At 40.8% G+C, this 19,674-nt stretch overlaps 1 protein-coding gene across 1 annotated transcript; it reads right to left on the bottom strand.

The window, feature by feature from the left end:
* Nucleotides 1-11,036: 11,036 nt before the first annotated feature.
* On the bottom strand, nt 11,037-11,537 carry LOC122658178. The gene has a single exon (XM_043853090.1). The coding sequence runs from the start codon at nt 11,535-11,537 to the stop codon at nt 11,037-11,039; it is 501 nt and encodes a 166-aa protein (XP_043709025.1).
* Nucleotides 11,538-19,674: the final 8,137 nt, after the last annotated feature.

A 19,674-nucleotide genomic window follows, 5' to 3' on the forward strand; every position in this document is an offset into this window, starting at 1 on the left:
CGTCCGACTATAATCCCCCCAATACTTTTGTAGTTCTACTTTGTTACAGTGCCACAGTGGTACCTTCCCCAAACCAACACTCTTACCAAATTATATATCTTTTTTCTTTTATATTTTCCTTTTCTTTTCCCCTACAGTTCTTAGAACGGTACACGGGTACAGTAAAAATAAAGGGGGGGGGGGGGGAATTACATGATTAGTTATTTTTGAATTTTTATTTATAAAACTGTTCATCTTATGTTTGAATTAACAAAAATAGATAAAAATAAATTAAGGTTTACAAAACTAGACAAAATAATGTCTCTCTCACCCACACTTATTTTTTTAGATATTTTTACCCCTATCATTTGCCTTTTCGCCCAAGCATCCTTTGTTCTTTGTAACCCCACCTGATACATCCAATATTCACCGGGCCAATCAACGACCGCCACGTGTCACAGACGACCCGCTCCATAGCTAAGGGGAACGAACCGGGGTCCCAGCACCACTCGGGGGCGCGGCCACCACTCGGGCGCGGCCCCGCATCAGGGCGCGGCCTCCTCACTCCTCACTCACCCAGGCGCGGCCTCCTCACCAGGGCGCGGCCTCACCCAGGCGCAGCCTCCTCACCAGGGAGCGGCTTCACCCAGGCCGCGGCCTCCTCACCAGGGCGCGGCCTCAGCGCAGCCACACATCCAGGCGTGGCCTCACCCAGGCGCGGCCTGCACCCAAGCAAGCATCGTGGGCACGTGAGGTGGGGGCCACCCATCTACGACCCTTCGTATCGCTAAGACTCACGTCACTACCAGGACTCTAGACCGCCGCTTAGAGGTCACGTCATCTAGACGGATTCAAGCACCGAGGACGTTATCACCGCACGCGGGTATCTATCCACCAAGGATCCTGATGCCACCCGGACACTCCCTCTCACGGGGAGATGGCCAATCAGGATAGAGTCCCGTTACCCAGGGCCTCTATCCACTCAACAGCACAATCGCCCTCAAACGGGGACTCTCCACACCGCCATACACCGCCATATGCTACTATAAAAGGCAAGGTACGCAACCCCATCAGGGGACATCTAAACTCATACTGAATAATCACTATTCATCTATTTGCGCCAGGAGATCTAACTTTGGCATCGGAGAGCCCTAGGCCGGGACCACACCGGTTCTCTCTGATTGACCCCTTTGGTCCACTTGCAGGTGACGGCACTCGCAGGACCGCTCGACGATTTCTTGACGCAACAGATTGGCGCCGTCTGTGGGAAGGACGCTAGCCATTACAGCTACTAGCTCGCTTCCATACTCATTCAATGGCACGAAGGAAGACTACCACCACCAAAAACGGAGCAAGGAATGGATCACCACCCCCAGAGTGCTCTCGCCGCAAAGCCAACAACCAGGACCATGTCCCTCTGTAGGAGGAGATCCCCCTTAATGACCAGTTCGTGATCGCCGAGCCCAACAATGACGAGGCCGACGATGTGGTGGTGGAGGTGACACCTGACCCCAATGCTCCAGCCACTGTGGGTCAGATCAACGACCCGCAACGACAAATCCTCGATGAACAACGACTCTTTAGAGAATACCTGACGCAGCGTGCGACATCTCACCGTCGGAGGACTTCACTAGTAGCAAGGGTGGAGTCCATACCTCAACAAGAGCCAAACCCTAGGAGATCATCTCCCAGGGGCGCGAGATCAGAGAGACTTGCGCGACAGGCAACCCCCACTCCGCGTGGGGAGCCTTCCCAAGCATCCCAGGAGAACAAGAGACCTCTCGCCACGGTCGAACGTGGGAGGACGCCAACACCCAGGGCGAGGTGTCTAGCCGCAGAGATCGGTCCCGGAGGTCTCGTGTTCGACGGACGATCGGAAGAAGGTCACATACCACGACGAAGCCGGACCTGCAGAAAAGAAAGCCCCTCACCTTCACGACAAGGTTCATCACGGCATGACCATTCACCATCCCGCCAACACTCAAGGCGGGAGGGGACATCCAGGAAAGAGCGTGAACGGGGTCGCAGCGAACGTCCGGCTAGGCGTGGGGGGCAGACACGGGATGAGGAGCTCGATCAAAGACTCCGCGACCTGGATGAGAAGCTGGAAGGGTTGAAGAAGCATACCAAAGGCGAGACACATTCCATACTGGACAACACCCATTCTCGGCAGAGATCATGTCACCACACTACCTTCCAGGTTTCGACTACCCACCTTTGAACTCTCTGATGGTACCACGACCCTAATGACCACATCAACTACTTTAATGGCATGATGACGCTGTATGGGGGTCGGACGTGGTATCCGTCGGGCATTCCCTACGTCCCTCAAGGGAGCAGCCACATCATGGTTCTCCAGGCTACGACCGAGATCTATAGGCTCGTTCGCAGAGCTATGCGAGCAGTTCGTCACCCGCTTCCAAACCAGCGTCAAGCAGAAGAAGACCACCGTCAATCTACTAAACGTGGTACAGAACCCTGGGGAATCTCTCAGGGAATACATTACCAGGTTCACCAAGGAGTCCCTGGAGGTTCGAGACTTGGATGACCAGACACAGCATGCAGCCCTAGCAGGAGGTATTAGGGACCTGGACTTGATCAAGGACCTGGCACGTCATGAGACCAGGACTATGAAAGAGCTCCTGGAGCGGTGCAACGAGTTTGCAAATATGGCCGAGGTACTACAAGCTAGAACAAAAATAATCGAGGCCAAGCCACAGGACAACAAGAGGTCAGCACCTGATGACCGCAACGAGAATAAGAGGTCGAGGACAGAGCGCCGACAAGAGAAGACCGACCGCCCATCTAGGAGGACAGACCGCCGCCCAGAGAGAAGCGAGAGGGCAAGCACCCCTGAGTTCACACCACTGAACACCACCAGGTCCCAGATACTCATGCAGATCCAGGACCGTGACCTACTCCATTGGCCACGACCCATGCTAGCAGCGCCAGAGAAGCGAAACCCTAACAAATATTGTCTCTTCCACAAAGAGAATGGGCACGACACAGAGGAGTGCTATCAATTGAAGAGAGAGATAGAACAACTGGTAAAAGCAGGAAGCTTGAACAAGTATGTGAAGGGTAGACGTGACAACCGCTTAGGCCAAGGAGATAGAGGTCGCGACGGAGACAGAGTGGAGCCGAGACGAGAAGAAAGAAGAACAGATCGAGAGAGAGACCGCCCAGAAGAGCGGAGAGATGCCACAGAACCTAGTGGCACCAAGGGACCTCCTATCCTCACCATACTTGGAGGACCAGGGCAAGAGTCCCCCAGAAAAGCTAAAGCCCATGCCAGGTTCGTGGGAGTGGCAGAGAAGCCCAGCAAGATAGCCAAGACTGAGGCGGTGATCTCCTTCTCGGATGAAGACCTGGAAGGACTAAACTTCCCGCATGAAGATGCCCTGGTAGTACAGGTGGAGGTAGCCAATCGACCTGTACACAGGGTACTGATAGACACAGGGGCGTCCGTTGACGTACTCTCCTTGGACGCCTATCGACAATTCGGGTCCGGGGACGACCAGCTCAAACCAGAGCCCACTTATCTCCATGGATTCTCAGGTGCCACCGCCTCCATCAGAGGTACCATAGAGCTACCCGTCACCTTCGGGATACACCCTCAACAAGTAACCATCATGGTAAATTTCATGGTAGTCAAGTCCGTGGTGTCCTTCAACGGCCTCTTAGGGCGACCATCACTGACAGCCCTTAGAGGAGTCATATCACCACTTCACCTGAAGATGAAGTTCCCCACCGAGAACGGGATAGGCGAAGTCCGAGGAGATCAGAAGAAAGCAAGGGAGTGCTACGCCACCTTCATGAAAAAGAATAATGGCAACACCCGTGGAATGGCACTCTGCCTAGAGAGCATGATCAGTGACCAGAGAGATGAACTGACAGAGAGAAGGGGAAGGCCAGTGGAAGACCTCATCCCATGGCCACTCAGCCAGGATGACCCCTCCATGCTTGCACCCAAGCAAGCATCGTGGGCACGTGAGGTTGGGGCCACCCATCTACGACCCTTCGTATCGCTAAGACTCACGTCACTACCAGGACTCTAGACCGCCGCTTAGAGGTCACGTCATCTAGACGGATTCAAACACCGAGGACGTTATCACCGCACGCGGGTATCTATCCACCAAGGATCCTGATGCCACCCGGACACTCCCTCTCACGGGGAGATGGCCAATCAGGATAGAGTCCCGTTACCCAGGGCCTCTATCCACTCAACAGCACAATCGCCCTCAAACGGGGACTCTCCACACCGCCATACACCGCCATATGCTACTATAAAAGGCAAGGTACGCAACCCCATCAGGGGACATCTAAACTCATACTGAATAATCACTATTCATCTGTTTGCGCCAGGAGATCTAACTTTGGCATCGGAGAGCCCTAGGCCGGGACCACACCGGTTCTCTCTGATTGACCCCTTTGGTCCACTTGCAGGTGACGGCACTCGCAGGACCACTCGACGATTTCTTGACGCAACACCACCCTTGTCCCAATCACCACTATTCTCTACTACCCTAGGTAATAGAGAAAAAAAAAAAGAGATTTTTTCTGAGGGAAACTGTTGAGAAAGACGAAAGATGAAGAAGAGTCACTGTTTTTTTTAGTTTTGTTTATTTCTGTTGACTCAAACATAAGATAGACAGTTTTATAAATAAAAATTCAAAAAAAAATTTTCCAAAAATAAATGACAATGAAAGTTAAAAACATGGTGGAAGCAGTAATTAAAGTGATTGACAGTACTACTACTACGATGAAGAATAGAAACATGAAATGTGGAGAGATGAGATGAGATGAGTTTGATGCGAGTGAACACTGAACAGTGTCACAAACAAACAAACAAACAAATACGGTCAATAATTCCGACAATCACGTGGGGAGAGTGGAGGTGTGGGGAAGATTTACTTTGAAACCCTGTTCCACCCCTTCCCTTCTCCTGTTTTCAGTAATTAATTTGTCTTTAATAATTAAGGTAACAAATCCTAGCTCGAACCAGTTAAATTGGTTGGAATTGATAAAAAACAAAGGCCTAAAAGAAAGGTTTGGTCGGGTTGAATCGATTTCGGTGTTGAGAAGTGGGAATTCGAAACCAAATGAGTAAGAGAAGTTTCGGGTTCAATTCGATTTAATAAGTTTATTTTTTTTTATCGATTTGTTACTTTGTTATTGTTTTAATATCAGATTTGGTTTCGATGTAGTTTGGATTCAATTTATTTTGATTTTTTATTATTGGTTTGATATTATGTTTGATAGTTAGGATTTAATTAACCATGTATATATACATATATAATTATTTTTAAAATATATTTTTTATGATTTTCAAGTTGGTATCTATTTTTTCTTGGTTTAGTTTCAGTCCGTTTTTATTGGGGTCCAATTTTTAACTAAGTTCACAATACCTCATATTTGAAAGTTGAAACCAAACCAACAAGGAATCAATTTCAACTTGATTTTTGAGCTTTTTTTTTTTTTCAATTGGTTTGAGTTAGGGTTAGACACCCATAACAGTAGGGGAATAGAAACGTGGTTTAAGTATTGATTTGGGATTGTAACCTATTCCTGACCCACTCCATTTTAATGTACCAGTACAGAGTACAGACCAAGTCATCAAAAATTTTGATTTTGATTTTTTTTATATTTTAAAATAAAGGGTAAAGGGGGGAACCTGAGAAGGTTGAGTGAAGAGTAATTAGTGAATCTCTTAGGTAAGTAGGGGGGGGGGAGGGGTAATAATAGGACTTTTTTAAGCTTTGAGTATGTAGATAGATGGAGAGGGGTATTACTATTAGTTTGGCTTTACATTTTTACTTCTTTAGGGGGGGTTTGGATCTGGTTTATGCGTGGATGTAAGTGCCTAGTAAGTAGTAGTAAATCTCCAACGCTTCTTCAAATTGGGGTTGCAGAAGTCTCTCTGAAAAACCAAACATTTTCCTTTTTGAGACCAACGTGGCAGCTGGCAACTTGCTATCGTATTTTCCGAGGCACCGGACAAGACAGAGAGCAAATTAAAGCTTCACTTATCATATCTCTCTCTCTCTCTCTCTCTCTCTCTCTCACAGTCTATCTAAAAAGTAGGATATGGATATCTATGAGTAGGGAGTAGGGAGTAGGGAGTAGGGAGTAGGGAGTAGGGAAGGAAAGGATAGGAGAGCCTCGGTGAATGTTTTTTTGGCAGTAGAGAGCATTAAATTATTATTTATTAAATCAAAAGGATATTTGTATTAAGAAAGGGAGGTGGGGCCGTGGGGGGTCTGTGCATTTAATGCAGGTCAGGATTGTGGACGTTGTTGTGACTTGTGACTTTGTGACGTCCCTCTCCCAATAGGAACGTTGAATATTTGTATTATTCTCTATTTCTACGTATTTTGTTTTCGTATTATATTCGTAATATTACACTAATTACACTGTAATATTAAAAAAAAAATGGTGAAAGACTAGGCACGCCACGTGGGTGTCTAACATCTCTCATCCCCTCTCCGTTTTTTGTGAAAACATCCTCTTGCCTTCCGTGTCCACGGTCTTGTTATGGGTGTGTGCCCCTAGTTTAGCGAAAGCTGGCAGCCTATCCAATTCTCTTAAAAAAGGTATTTTTATATTCATCTTCTAGGAGGTTTTTGAAATAGTTATTCACCAACGGAAAAATTATCTTATGCAATCCAATTTTCTAGTGCCTGTAATAAAAGGAGGGTGTATCCTATCTAGACAGGATTATGCCCCCCCTTGTTAGGGGCACTACGGAAATTGAATCGAGCAGGGATTTACAGGGGATAAACTATAAGAAAGATCCTTGACCAATATTTAAATGATATTGGATTGGTGACATGGTACAGATAGAGTAACATGAGAAAAATATAATATCACATTGGAAAAAAGAATGACCATTTGCAGCATGTAGCCCTTGGGCCAAAAAACAAGTCACATGAAATGACCTTTACGCTCCCATGGATAGATAGAAATCCTAAAATATGAGACGATCATTACACGCAATCATGTGTTTAGGCGTAGGACACACAACACAAGCACATTCACTTTCCTTATAATATTAATATATTTAAGGGCAAAACCGGCTAATCGATATCGTGCACTAAAACCATGATCCTCTATTATAAGATTTGAGAGGGGACCTTAAGACCTTCTTCTTCAATCTTTTCTTGGTCCCTTTGGGTGGGTGGGTCTCCCTCGTCGATGGTTCACTATTGATGATTGATCATTAAATTTTGATGAGAGAGAGGGAGAGAGATAGAGATAGAGATAGAGAGGGATGGTGAGGGAGTAAGGAGTCGGTGTAGACGTGTATTAGTAGAGGAGCAACCACGTGGCAAGAGGACATATTTCACCAATCCCGTCTTTAGTCCACTAGTCCACCCATCACTACAGCATTCCACCAATCCCCTCTTTAGTCCACTAAGTCCCTCTCGCTCCATTGGTCCATGGTGTGGGTGGGTTGACCCTACTCTCTGTCCCTCTCCCATTAATTACCTGTATAACTAAATAATAAATAATTAAAAGGGGAACCATAATTAAATGGCAAACATAAAAAGTCATGCAGGGCTCACAGGGCCCAGTGGTGTGTTATTTTTTTTATCCAATTGAAGCTCCAAATCTTGGAGGTCAGAATGGTCTTATCAAGTTTACTTGAATTTCAAAATTTAATTGGATAATATCAATATTAAATTGCTAGCTGGCAGCTGATTAAACAGTTTTTTTTTCTTTCTTTTTATAAATATTAAACGATTGAAGAGCCCGAGACTAAGTAGGGGTAAGACACATGACTGATGATACACATGAACACACAGGACAAAAATCAATCATAGGAGGCATGTCATCATCCGATTCAATGATTTCTCTTCTCCTTGCTTTTATGGGAAAAGGATCTCTACTTCGTGATATTTTCTATGTGCTCTCATAGGGCACTGTAAAACAACACCTGTATCCCAGGTATGCTCTTCCATTGACGTAGACACTTGTGTAGAGATCATGCGATCAAGTAGATATCTCTTGTCCTATTATATATATATAATATAGAAAAATATTTTCTGCAGTAGGGGCACATGATGTGTCGAATACATAGGATGGGCGAAATGACTGGCCCGCCCCCTAATGACCAAAATGATGGACTTGTCCCACCCCATGTGTTTGGGCGCGGCCTACACCCCCGTGCACTTTCAAGCAGAGAACAACATCCCATAATCCCATATAATATAATATAGGGTGAGAATATACTGTTGGGCCTTTAGAGCTTACACGCATATGTCGACCAATGGGAACACACGCACAAACATCAACCTTTCTATAGAAATATGGTGGTATTGTGTCTAGACGCAAGTGTCATTCGGCCATATAGAATTAATACTTTTTCCCTAATAAGAATATATAATTAGGTGAGACCCACGGTCCCGATCACATCACCACTCCATCCCAATTGGAGTGGGCCCCACTTAGTCCCATCATAGATTTCATCTGACCCCATGCAACTCACTCCCACCCGATCCCTATCGTATTTTTTTTTAGTAAGTGTACATTTTGTTTTCTCATTCTCACCATCTCGACAAAGAAAATTGCATTTTATTGAGTCTTCACGACAACAATGACTACTACTACTGCTGCTAATGTTACTAACATATGAAAGAAACAAACAATGGTAGTAGTACTACAAAATCCATCCATTTCATAATATTAATGAAGGTCCTAATGTGACCAAACCCTACCACCCCCATTCTTCAATATTAGAGAGAGAGAGAGAGATGAAAGGAATAGAAGAGCTTGAGTCATTAAGAAGTTCATTCTATGATCTTTACAAATACAAGGAGCAACAAAGGCAGCAAAGAGAGACTCCAAAATAGCCCACATTGCACATGATATATAATTTGGACAGATTCCATAGCCTCAGCTAACCATATATTTGTATGAACACTCCTAAATTAAAGTAACAAAATAAATAAAAACAAAACCCTTATTATTAAAACATAAATTTAAAGGCCATGAGTACCCATGATTCAAGCACCAATATTGTTTATCTTTTATTTATTTTTCTCTTATTAATAATTTTCTTTAATTCGGGTTGTGATGAGAAGGGTGAAGAAGACTTGTGATTGGAATTGAAAATGAAAGGGTATAGTCGCTGTTGGTGGTTGAGATGTTTCCATTATTAGGGCACATGTCCTGAACTAATAACTGCTAAGAATCCCTAACTAACTTGAATACATCCTATACATATCTATATATATATATATATATATATATATATATATATACCTAATCCTCCCCCTATGCCCTTTTAGAAAATATTTTTCTTTTCATCAATTATGACCTTTATGCGAAGTGGGTCTTCTCTCTCTCCTTCTCCCTTTATCTTACAATTCATGTATATAGACACCTATCTTTCTTTAACTTTTTTGTTCTAAAGGGAATGTGAATATCCAAATCATAATTAAAGACTGATTTTTCAGTGATGGACCCAAAGATAAACAAAGGGGGCCATAAGACCTGAATCATGTCCTAAGGTAATTGAAAATAATTAGGATCAGGATCGTCTCCAGGGAGCCCAGCGCCCAAGGCGTGTCCAGGGGGCATCCAATGGTTGAGTTATGTCATACACATCTCAATGCATACCTAGAAATATGTGTGGTACAATCCAACGGCTGGCAGCATCTGAAAGCGCTAGACTCCTCAAAGACGAACTAAATTCAAATAACTAAGGACAAGCCCTACCCTCTCTGTAACAGAGGGGAGAGAGAGAGAGACCACATGCTTTCATGTGTTCAAGTGGTGCACATTAAGGTTAAAAAAAAGGGGTAAAAAGTCCGCCCGCCAATGTTTCATGAAATTCTTAGAAAAGGGGGAAATTGGATTTCGTCAAAGTCAACTTGAGGAGCTCTTTTAAAGTTATAATCTTTTCGATCTAAAGGTTAAAAGTGCATTTTAATGGGACTACTTAGGTTACACTGTAAGGCTAAGAACCTTCAAATCCCCGATTAAGGGGGGGAGTCATGTGCTTTGCATGTGGGTGATAGGGGGTTAAAGGCTTGTAAGTTGGCTTTTCAACAAGGTTTTAGATGTATCATTGATATCCTTATCTATTTTTACATTTTTAATCTAAAAGTTAAGAGTTCATACCCGTTTCACCCTTATCTTATCAGTCTTAGTATCGGAAAGCAAAATATGCTAATCTTAATTACATAGATATATGGAAAAGAATCTGGTTTAAATTGATAATATACCAATTTTCAAACTTAGTTTCAATAATATATTTTGTATTATTATCCTTTTTTCTTTCTTTTCTTTTTCTTCTTCTTTCTTCTTCTCTTTCTTGCTTTCTTCTTCTTCTTCTTCTTCTTCTTCTTCTTCTTTTTTTTTTTTTTTTTTTTTTTTTAATAAAAGAAACTCAATTTTTCATTAGATTTTCAAAGTCTTATTTTGCCACTTACATATGTATCCATTGTTTCAAGAATCGAAAATTGAATTGGTGAATCAGCTAATTCAGATCGTTATCGATACTGACCAATTTCAATTCCAACCAATCTTTTGACGAGCTTTCACAATCTGAGGACCGAGTCTAGTGTTCTTGGAATATTTGTGCTAACAAATAAACCATCTAATAAAACTTCATACCGACAGCCTTAAGAATTGGAGATCAACCGATTCTCCCCAATTCGGCTCGTGGAAAATCCCTATATATGCTTGGAATATACCAATTCCCGAATTGGTCTGGATCAAAAGCGAACCGGATACAGATGCCGGGTTTTTTAACCCTAACCCTGGCAACCGCCAAACCAAAAATCATTTTAGATTGAGTTGGGAGTTAGGGTTCCTCAATAGAGTCAATACTCTAATCATGAAGTTCATAGTATATAATCGGTCCCCAAACAGTAAAGAGAGGGTTTCACACTTCCACATGATTGGAAAAATATAGCTCGAATCAAAAGGAAAATCTATGATCTTCAGAAGGAAAAAAAACTTAAATTTCACCAACAAATCTATAAGAAAGAGGAAGGAAAAATGATTAGATTCAGAAATGAGCAAGAAAAGTGTTTACTACAAGGATAGGGTTAGAGACCCATTATCCTCCTCAAACCAGGGAAGATGAAAGAATTGTCAGAAATGGGGGAGGGGTTCTCTTCGTCGGCCAAATGCTCTTCCACCATTTCCTTAACAGACCTTGACGACAAGGGATGGAAAGCAACTCCCCACTCAGAGACAAAACCTTGCACCACGGACATCTTCTCTTCCTCCTCCACCTTTCTCCACCTCTTCTTAACCTCTTCCGCCGTCAATTTAAGGTAATTACAGAGTTCTTCAAATAAGAGTTGTCTACTCTTCTTCATTGCCTCCTTCCTCGTTACCGAATGGCTGTTTCTCCTGGCCACCCCTTCTGCCAATTCTGCGGCGAGTTCAGCATCACCGATGCCTTTGGCACGGGGAATCATGATCTTCCCTCTTTTAACACTGTCATTGAGAAGCGTTATTGAAGGAAAGGGGAAGTGCGGAACTGGTAATTTGTGAGGTTGTGGGAGGATTTGGGGGTAAAAGAAAGGAGCTCTGAAGGCCATCGGAGGTGGATTTAGTTTTGATGAGCTTTGAGTGAGAGAATCAATCAGGTCGTATTTGCTCTGAAGAGGTGCTTCGATCTTGTGGCCAAGCAAGAAGAGGGCTGAGAACAGAGATGAATGAGATTTTTCTGCAACGACATAGCGCAGTCTTGTCCAAAAAATTTTCCTATACCCTTCCAGTCTCTAGGGTTTGTTGTTCTGTGACTCAGATTCCATAATCCTCCATATCCTCTACCAGTACCTTCCGCTTAGTTTACGAAACAACCCTTGTTTCCTCAATCAAATTACTAAAACACACCTTCTGGTATGTCAAAAAATGCAAACCGAACCAAATCAAATAAGCCTGAACCACACAAAACTGAAACCGACCTAACATAAAACCAAACCAAAATTGGACCAAAACCGTAACCATACCGATAAGAAATTGATACAACATTACTAACCCGAAATTCAGTAAAAAAAAACATATTTTTTTTCAGAATTATGTATACATATATATGTCAAACCCAACCGGATAACAAATCAATAAGAATCCAAAAACAAACATAATCGAAACTAAACTTTATTTTATTAGTTTGGTTTTGGATTTACCATTCCCACACCAAGATCGATTCAGTCTAAACGAACTGATTGACACCTTTACTGTTGAAAACAAGTTTCTACCGCAGTTGGTAGTGTGTGGAACACTAAAACCTGTCCTACCAGGAGATCTTGGATTCAAGCCAGGAGGTTCTAAACCCCCCCCCCTGCTAGTAACTTCTTTCCCCCATTTTTTGTAACTTGAATTTGAACACTAAAATGGAAAAGAAAAAAAAATTAGAAACTCTAAACAGTAAACAGAGATTAGTGGATGCTTTACTGGAAATGAAACACCCTAATTAGGCTACTACTACTAGGCTAGCTTTTGATTTTTGAAGGGCTTGAGGGCTGCAAAATATAAACTAATTTGGCACTAATCCAGGTGAGAGTGACACCAAGTCCATTGACAACAACAACTAAATAAATGAGAACAACAAAAAGGTGAGTTATAGTCATAGATTATTCTCACTTATTCGCGAGATTAGTGTCACCCACAAGGAATAATTAGAAGAAGAACATTCATCATTATGGATATTAAATGTTTAACAAAATCTAGATTTCTTTCTTACAGTGGCCGCATTATTATTATTATTTAGTAAATAAAAAACCATTAAAGTGTGTCTGCCCCTATCAACTAATTTTCAAAAAGGCGCACTAAGCTGAAATAAAGAATACCAGGCTGAGTTAGGTTTACTATAAATGTTACTGCTTCAGAAAGATTTGAGTGCTTTAAAAAAAAAATTTGGAATGAAGGATATAATGGTTGGGATTTGGAAGAAATTTGATTCCTCAGACAAAGACAAAAGGTCAAAACACCAAACAATGCTACATGATTGAATTCAAGTAAACATGTCAGCATACCATATTAGAATAAACCAAAGTGCTAAAGTTAGGTAATCTATGTTTCCACATTGCACTCATGAGTATTGAGCAGATAAAAACTTGAAAATCATGATTTCAAAGTATATGATCCACCAACACTACTAATGGAGGTAACTACCAATAAAAACAAAAACAAAAAAAAAAAAAAAACAAGATTAGTGTTGGAACTTTGTAATGGGAAAGATTAAAAAAGGCACAATCATCAAGTCTATATAAAAATTGACTCATCATATCAAGCAACTAAAAAAGAGGCAGTAATGGACCCAATGAATAATGTGATAAGGAACCCAGGAGGATAACATGTTATGAGATTCAAATGCAATATCATTGTTTTCAATTACTGTGTTTCCACTTCAGATGGAATATATATCAGCAAATCTTCCCACAATGAGTAAAGGATTTGAGTAGGTACAAATCCTAAACATTACCCAAACTGATTTGGACATTAGAGCCAAAGTCGTTTAATGAGATCATGGAATCACACAACTGAAAAGCAAGGATGTATTTGCACTTATGGTACATAGCTTACAGCAAAATGACTTCTTTAGCATAAACAGGATCATATTGTATTCTGAAATTAAAGAGAGAAAAAAGACAAAATTTTATTGGCCAAAGTTTCAAGGAACTGATGTTTCAAACCTTAAATTCATATTAAAGTTTTCATTTGTCTAGTGTAGCTTTACCAAAATAAGGATCTTATCAAATGAAAGCAAGACATTTTGTACTTGTTTCCAAATTTCTAAGCAATGTGCCTTTCAGGGGAGAACAAGAAAATTTGGAATGCCAAATGATTTTGGTTTAAACAAGCAAGAAAAACTTCTATCTAATCCATTGCAAGCTAGAGTGAAGACTTAGCTTATATAACAGGAATGACAGCAACTGGTACACAAAGAGCTTGTTAAATGGTCTTAATGGAGTATAAGTTTGGAATATAACATGAATCACTACGGCAAATTAATGGAAAAAGTTGCAAACACACCTAGCAAGGGCTTTTGGATGGGATTCTGGTTGGATGAGTGGCAAGTTAATTTCAAGCTGTGACTCCTCTTGAGTTCTTCTATATAGACTGCTAGCTTTATAAAGTATAAACCACAGTGGATAAAAATGGAATATTCAAGTGTTTGGTGCCCTCAAGTCAAAAGACAACCCCAATAGGAAGTCGCAGGAATACTTGGACTTGTACAAATGACTAACTGAAACCCCTGAGTGGCTGATGCGGTAAATATAGAATAATGCACGCACAGCATGTTCATAGTGAAAGCTAACTATGATTCTGAATAGGTTGATCCAACATTTTTCATGTGGATTTTACCTCCAGGCCTGTTCCTCATGTCCTCAGTGTAGTCTTCAGGGGAAGATTTTGTTGGTACTAATGCCATCGGGTTTTACCTTCAGAGAAAAGACAAACCATCGGGTTTTTGAAAACAAATCATGAGACCACTTGGACCTGTGTGCATCAGCAACCAAGGTGTTTAGTCGATTGGATCGGGTCCTATACTTTTTGTATTCTTGTTCATTCAGTGTTAAGATTGCAAGTACATCATTTGTATCGTAAAAGAAAAGAGAAATTGCATTCTTTTCTTGTTCATTTTACTGGCAAAAATTATAAACATCAGTCAACCAGGTCTGTAATGACCCAAATAAGAACTTGAAAACCCCCAAAAGTGGGAAACATGTAAAATCAGTTTCTAATCTACACCTGATCATCAATTCATCACTGACAAGATATTGATCCATGTGTCAGACACACCCGGTAGGCACCAATGCATACAGCCTTGATCCCAGACACAGACTGTGCATCCTTCCCTTCTAACCAAATTGCTTGATGAGCATCTGCTCGGAGCTCATTCTAATGGGTTATGGTTCAAGCAGATTGATGTCTGTGCCCTGTAATGCTTCCTCAATCAGATGGCTTACTAATCTTGCTTCCATATTTACTTCGTTGCTGGAAGCAAACCACATGTTAAGCTGTTGCATATCTGACTGATTTTTCCACAGAAATTGGTTCCCCTGCCATCATCCAGAGACAACTACAGTGTGATTGTTGATCTGACCAATTGTTAGGATCCAGCTTAGACCGGGCATGACCCCCAGAATTGGAACAGAAGCAGCATCAACAACTGTATTAGACTTCAGAGTGCCGACTGAACTCATGTGAGACATGGAAGTCCAACGTTGGTTGAATCAGTGACCTAAAACATCCAGATGTTATGCCAACCATCCAGATTTACATGGCCAGAAATTCAGTTGTCTAGCTAATGAACCCACAATATTGAACCATACACGGGAGTAACTACCACTGGTAAGGGAGAAAGAGGAAAAACACTCTTTGATGATATAGATCGAAATGGGCATGAAATCTCATTAATCAAATCTTCATTGCTGCCCTTCTGCCATGAAAACTTGTTTCATATATCAGACAGTCAGGATAATTCCAAATAACATAAGGTTCAGTAGTGGTGAATCCAACTAGTGGCTAACAGGACTATCAAGTTAACAACCCAGTTATCATGTGTAAAGCTTTAAAAGACAAAAATAGAAGGATATAGCATTAGATAGGAAATGTTTCCTCATAACAACAGCACTTGCTCTGTAATAAAAAGAAGAGAAGGGTGATGATCAGTTTTCACATGACTTTCTTCAAGAGACTTACTGAATAAGCAACTACCATTTTGATTTCTCTCACCACCATAAAAATGCCTTGGGGACTGCAAACATCAGAACTTAAAAACCCCATTAGGCACTTCACAATTCACATTGTATGTAAGAGACAATACTCCTAATGGCAACTCAAAGTTCATCTAATATTCTGAGTGTGGGAATTATCGAGTGTCCATTCCAATACCAGACAATATGTGTTTCTTTGAAACATATCAAATTCTCACCTGATCCAGACCGACATTAGCAAACTTTTCAAGTCTATCAACATGTTACAATGTGTTAATAACTAACATGAGAGAAAGCTATTAGACTTCCAAGACCTATCATTGTTGGGACAAGGTGGTAAAACATCCCCTGAAGATACAGTGATTTGGTAATATAGCATTTTAAAAAGAAGGGATGCAAGTCTGTCTAATCTGGTATGCATATTAAGAGCAGAGACACGAACCAATAGTCACTCTATCATGAGTCATGACGCTCATGGTTATTCTCTACGAGAGATAGCTATAGTTGTTCTCCATGAGAAATAAAACAGAATTTAAGGTAACAGGCTATTTAGATCCCTTTGCCACATGAAGGTGATTCTGTTGGTGATCACAATCAATTTGTGAGGTCACTCAGATGGCCCACTCCCTGATGACTAGCCAATAATGAATCAAAGCAGACATTGATACGTGTATATAATGAACATATTATACTAAACTTTGACCCTGTTTAGCTGTGTTTCCCCTGCCGTGCTGGGTTGGGCTTCTTCCCTCTTATTATCTTTTTATCTTTCTTCTTTCTTATTGTGTCTTTCATTTGACATTTGCCATTTTCCATTTCTCTTCTCTTTACCCATTCTTTTTGTTAGAATTCAGTTTCCCTTTGTGGTGTTTGGATCTATGTAGCCGACCCCATTAAGTTGGGATAAGGCTGAGTTTTGTTGTTGTTATTATACTAAACTTTAAGAAATGAATTATTTCTCATTGTAAATTAGCTGTAGGAGAAGGCTTACCAGTACCAGTATTGAAAACTACAACATCATAAACTCGGTGGGTCTCAACTCAGCAGGAATATCAACATCAACTCAATACATCCCCCTTCATTCATCTTGAGTTGACAGTCTTAAATGATGATTATGTTGAACAGAGGCCCCTTCATTCATTTGAGCCTCTTTGCTTGAGTTTGAACACCAGAACCCATTCTTGTTTACCAATACGCTCCTGGTCGAGAGGTCGCAGATAATCTCCCATGATATTAATAAATCCTATTTTCCATATTTACCTAAAAGCCCCTATATTCTTAAGTTTGTTTCTAATTATTCTCCTTCACGAGTTGATTTCCAGAATGACATAGTCCCACATTCTATGACCTAACTCTTAAGGGCTTGATTTGTCTCCAAAATAATAGAATTGCCATTACCTTTAAATTTTGAGCCATTCATCACTTGAGTGAGCCAATAGCGATCTCAAAGTAGGGTTTTGACTTAGGATTGCATTACCTAGCTTGGAATCCCATCAAGTGATGCAATCCCGGGTCACAAAACCCTGTTTGGGATCGCTATAGTCCCACCCAAGTGATAAATAGCTCAAAATTTAAGAATAATAGAATTATGTAAATAATTAGAAGTTTTGGATTCACAAGCAAAGAGAAAGCAAATTTTGGGACTTAAGTGGAATTAACTATTGAAGTGAATTTTTGTGAAAATTAAAATAAAGATGGGAATTAATACAATAACTAAGAAGTAGAGGGGTTGTTATATAATTATGCACAATAGGGTTTTTAACTCATGTCGTGGGAGGTTCTCTTCAACCTCTTGAACAAGAGCAAGGCTGGTAAACCAGAATGGGTTCAGGTGTTCAACCTCTTTCACACAACCATGGTTTGTCTGAAATTTTAGGCGATCAATCCTCACACCCAGGCCTCTAATAATCGGCTAACAGGTACCAGAACAAACAGTAAATTTAACCAGGCGGAAGGCACTAAACCAGCAACACGAGATGATTCGGAACTCCAAATCCTCAAGTCCTCTCAGCCTCAAATTTGGTAGATTGAGTAGCACATGGATGGGTGTCCTACAACCAGAATCTTAAGACTAATGGGAAAGGCTGGGAGATATCAATACCAATTTTTAAGGGGCTGTAGGACCGTTAAAACAGGGTACACAAGGGGGTTTAAGAAAATGAGATCATTCGACTCTATCAGGGATCTTCAACACAAACCAGCTGCCATAAACTCGTTCATTCAATTCCTATTCCATCATAGGTTACATGCATATAAATAATAATAAAAAACATCAACCCAAAACAGGAAATAAAAACTACTCTCAAACTAGAAAACTAACCCAAACAAGGAAATCAGAAACTATCCTACGTTATACAACTTTCTAAAATAAACAGAATAAAGTAAAAGATAACAATAATATCTCCTATCAACCCCCAATGGACCAATATCTACTTTTAAGACCGGTCGTTTAGGTCTGGGTTTCCAGAACAAGTAATGCCGGTCCAACTATGATAATGATACTGCATCACCAAGCCTTTCTTAGCATTTCACCAAGAGCCTCACTGTATCTTATAGCAAGTTATTCTGAATCTCACAAAACAGTGGAGGCAAAAGCCATAATTCATTCATCGGATTCGTGGGTAGGGCTGTGGTCCCTTTGAAATTTATATAAAAGACTCAAAAACATACTCAAACTCAAAAAAGGAAAGGCCTAAACCAATCCTGAACTGATAAGGTAAAATAAACTGACTAGGAAACTGAATTAACAAAAGAAATTGGTCCAAATAAGGACTAACTAAACTAATTAAGTAATTCAGTATTCCTAGCTCCTACCTATATTTTAATCCTATTAAAGTAGCCCATTTGTCCAAAGGCCCAACACACATATAATCCAACCCAAAACTTATTTCCACTAAAACAAGCACAATCATGTGTTTTATCTGCATTACCAAATACAACAGAAATTTTCAGCAGCTGTAGCTGGACCTCACAACTGATCAAACTCCAACACTGCACCAAACCAAGTATAACCCTCAGCCTAGACTACCAAAAATGGACTCCTTTTCATTCATCACAACCAAAAATGAACCTATTTTAATTCATCACCAAGTATGACTAAATGATAGAAATGGTTTTATTTCATTCAAGTGTGAGATTACCATTTTACTGATTAATCTTATAAAAACCAGTATCACTCACCATTTTTATAGATCAACTTCTTCACACAAATACTATGAGAATTATTAATGAAATATTTCTTTCTAGAAGGCAACCAAATGTAGCCTTAGTTAAACAACGTATTCGTTCTATTTATAAAATCTCCTTTGACCACCCATATCTCAACTTGTTCCCAGTTTACACAGTGCTTCCTGGTCAACCCATTGTTTTATTCAATGCAATAACAATGAAAAGTACATAATTGACAATACAATTGCATCTCATATTTTAAGTTTTAGAATCCCAATATAGGACAAATTTCTGCATGAGCAAAGCTTATAATGAATCAATGGTAAGGCCACAAAAAAGGTATTATAGACCACAAAAGTTCAGGAACATAATCAAGAAATGAAATGAAAGGCAAAGAAATAAACAAAGGTAGCTATTCATCAGGTAAAAAGCTATAAGATCAAATGTCACGAATCAACGACAATGACTCTCATCCAGAAGCTTGGACGCTCAAAATTTAAGGATGACAAACCAACCAATGCTTTAGAGTTCTGGACTCCCAGAATGGAAGTGGAGGGATAAAAATAAATCGGTGGGCAAGGGCCTTCTGAACCAACCACATATGCCTAAGACAAAGCGTCCTCATCTATCTAAACAAGCTCCCAACTCTCTAGCCCAAAGAGAGAAAATCTCCACAAAGGATCATCTACGAAGCAAACATGAATAAGCATTCATGTACAGAGAGAATGCTGAATGCTACTACTAATAGTTGATAAATATACAAGTCTGTCATATATGGAACTCATTGTAAGTGGTGCTATTAAGTATAAGGTGGCAGTTTAGTGGATTGAATAAATCCATC

Source organism: Telopea speciosissima, chromosome 4 (genome assembly GCF_018873765.1).
Source record: "Telopea speciosissima isolate NSW1024214 ecotype Mountain lineage chromosome 4, Tspe_v1, whole genome shotgun sequence".
In the NCBI taxonomy this organism is placed as follows: domain Eukaryota; kingdom Viridiplantae; phylum Streptophyta; class Magnoliopsida; order Proteales; family Proteaceae; genus Telopea; species Telopea speciosissima.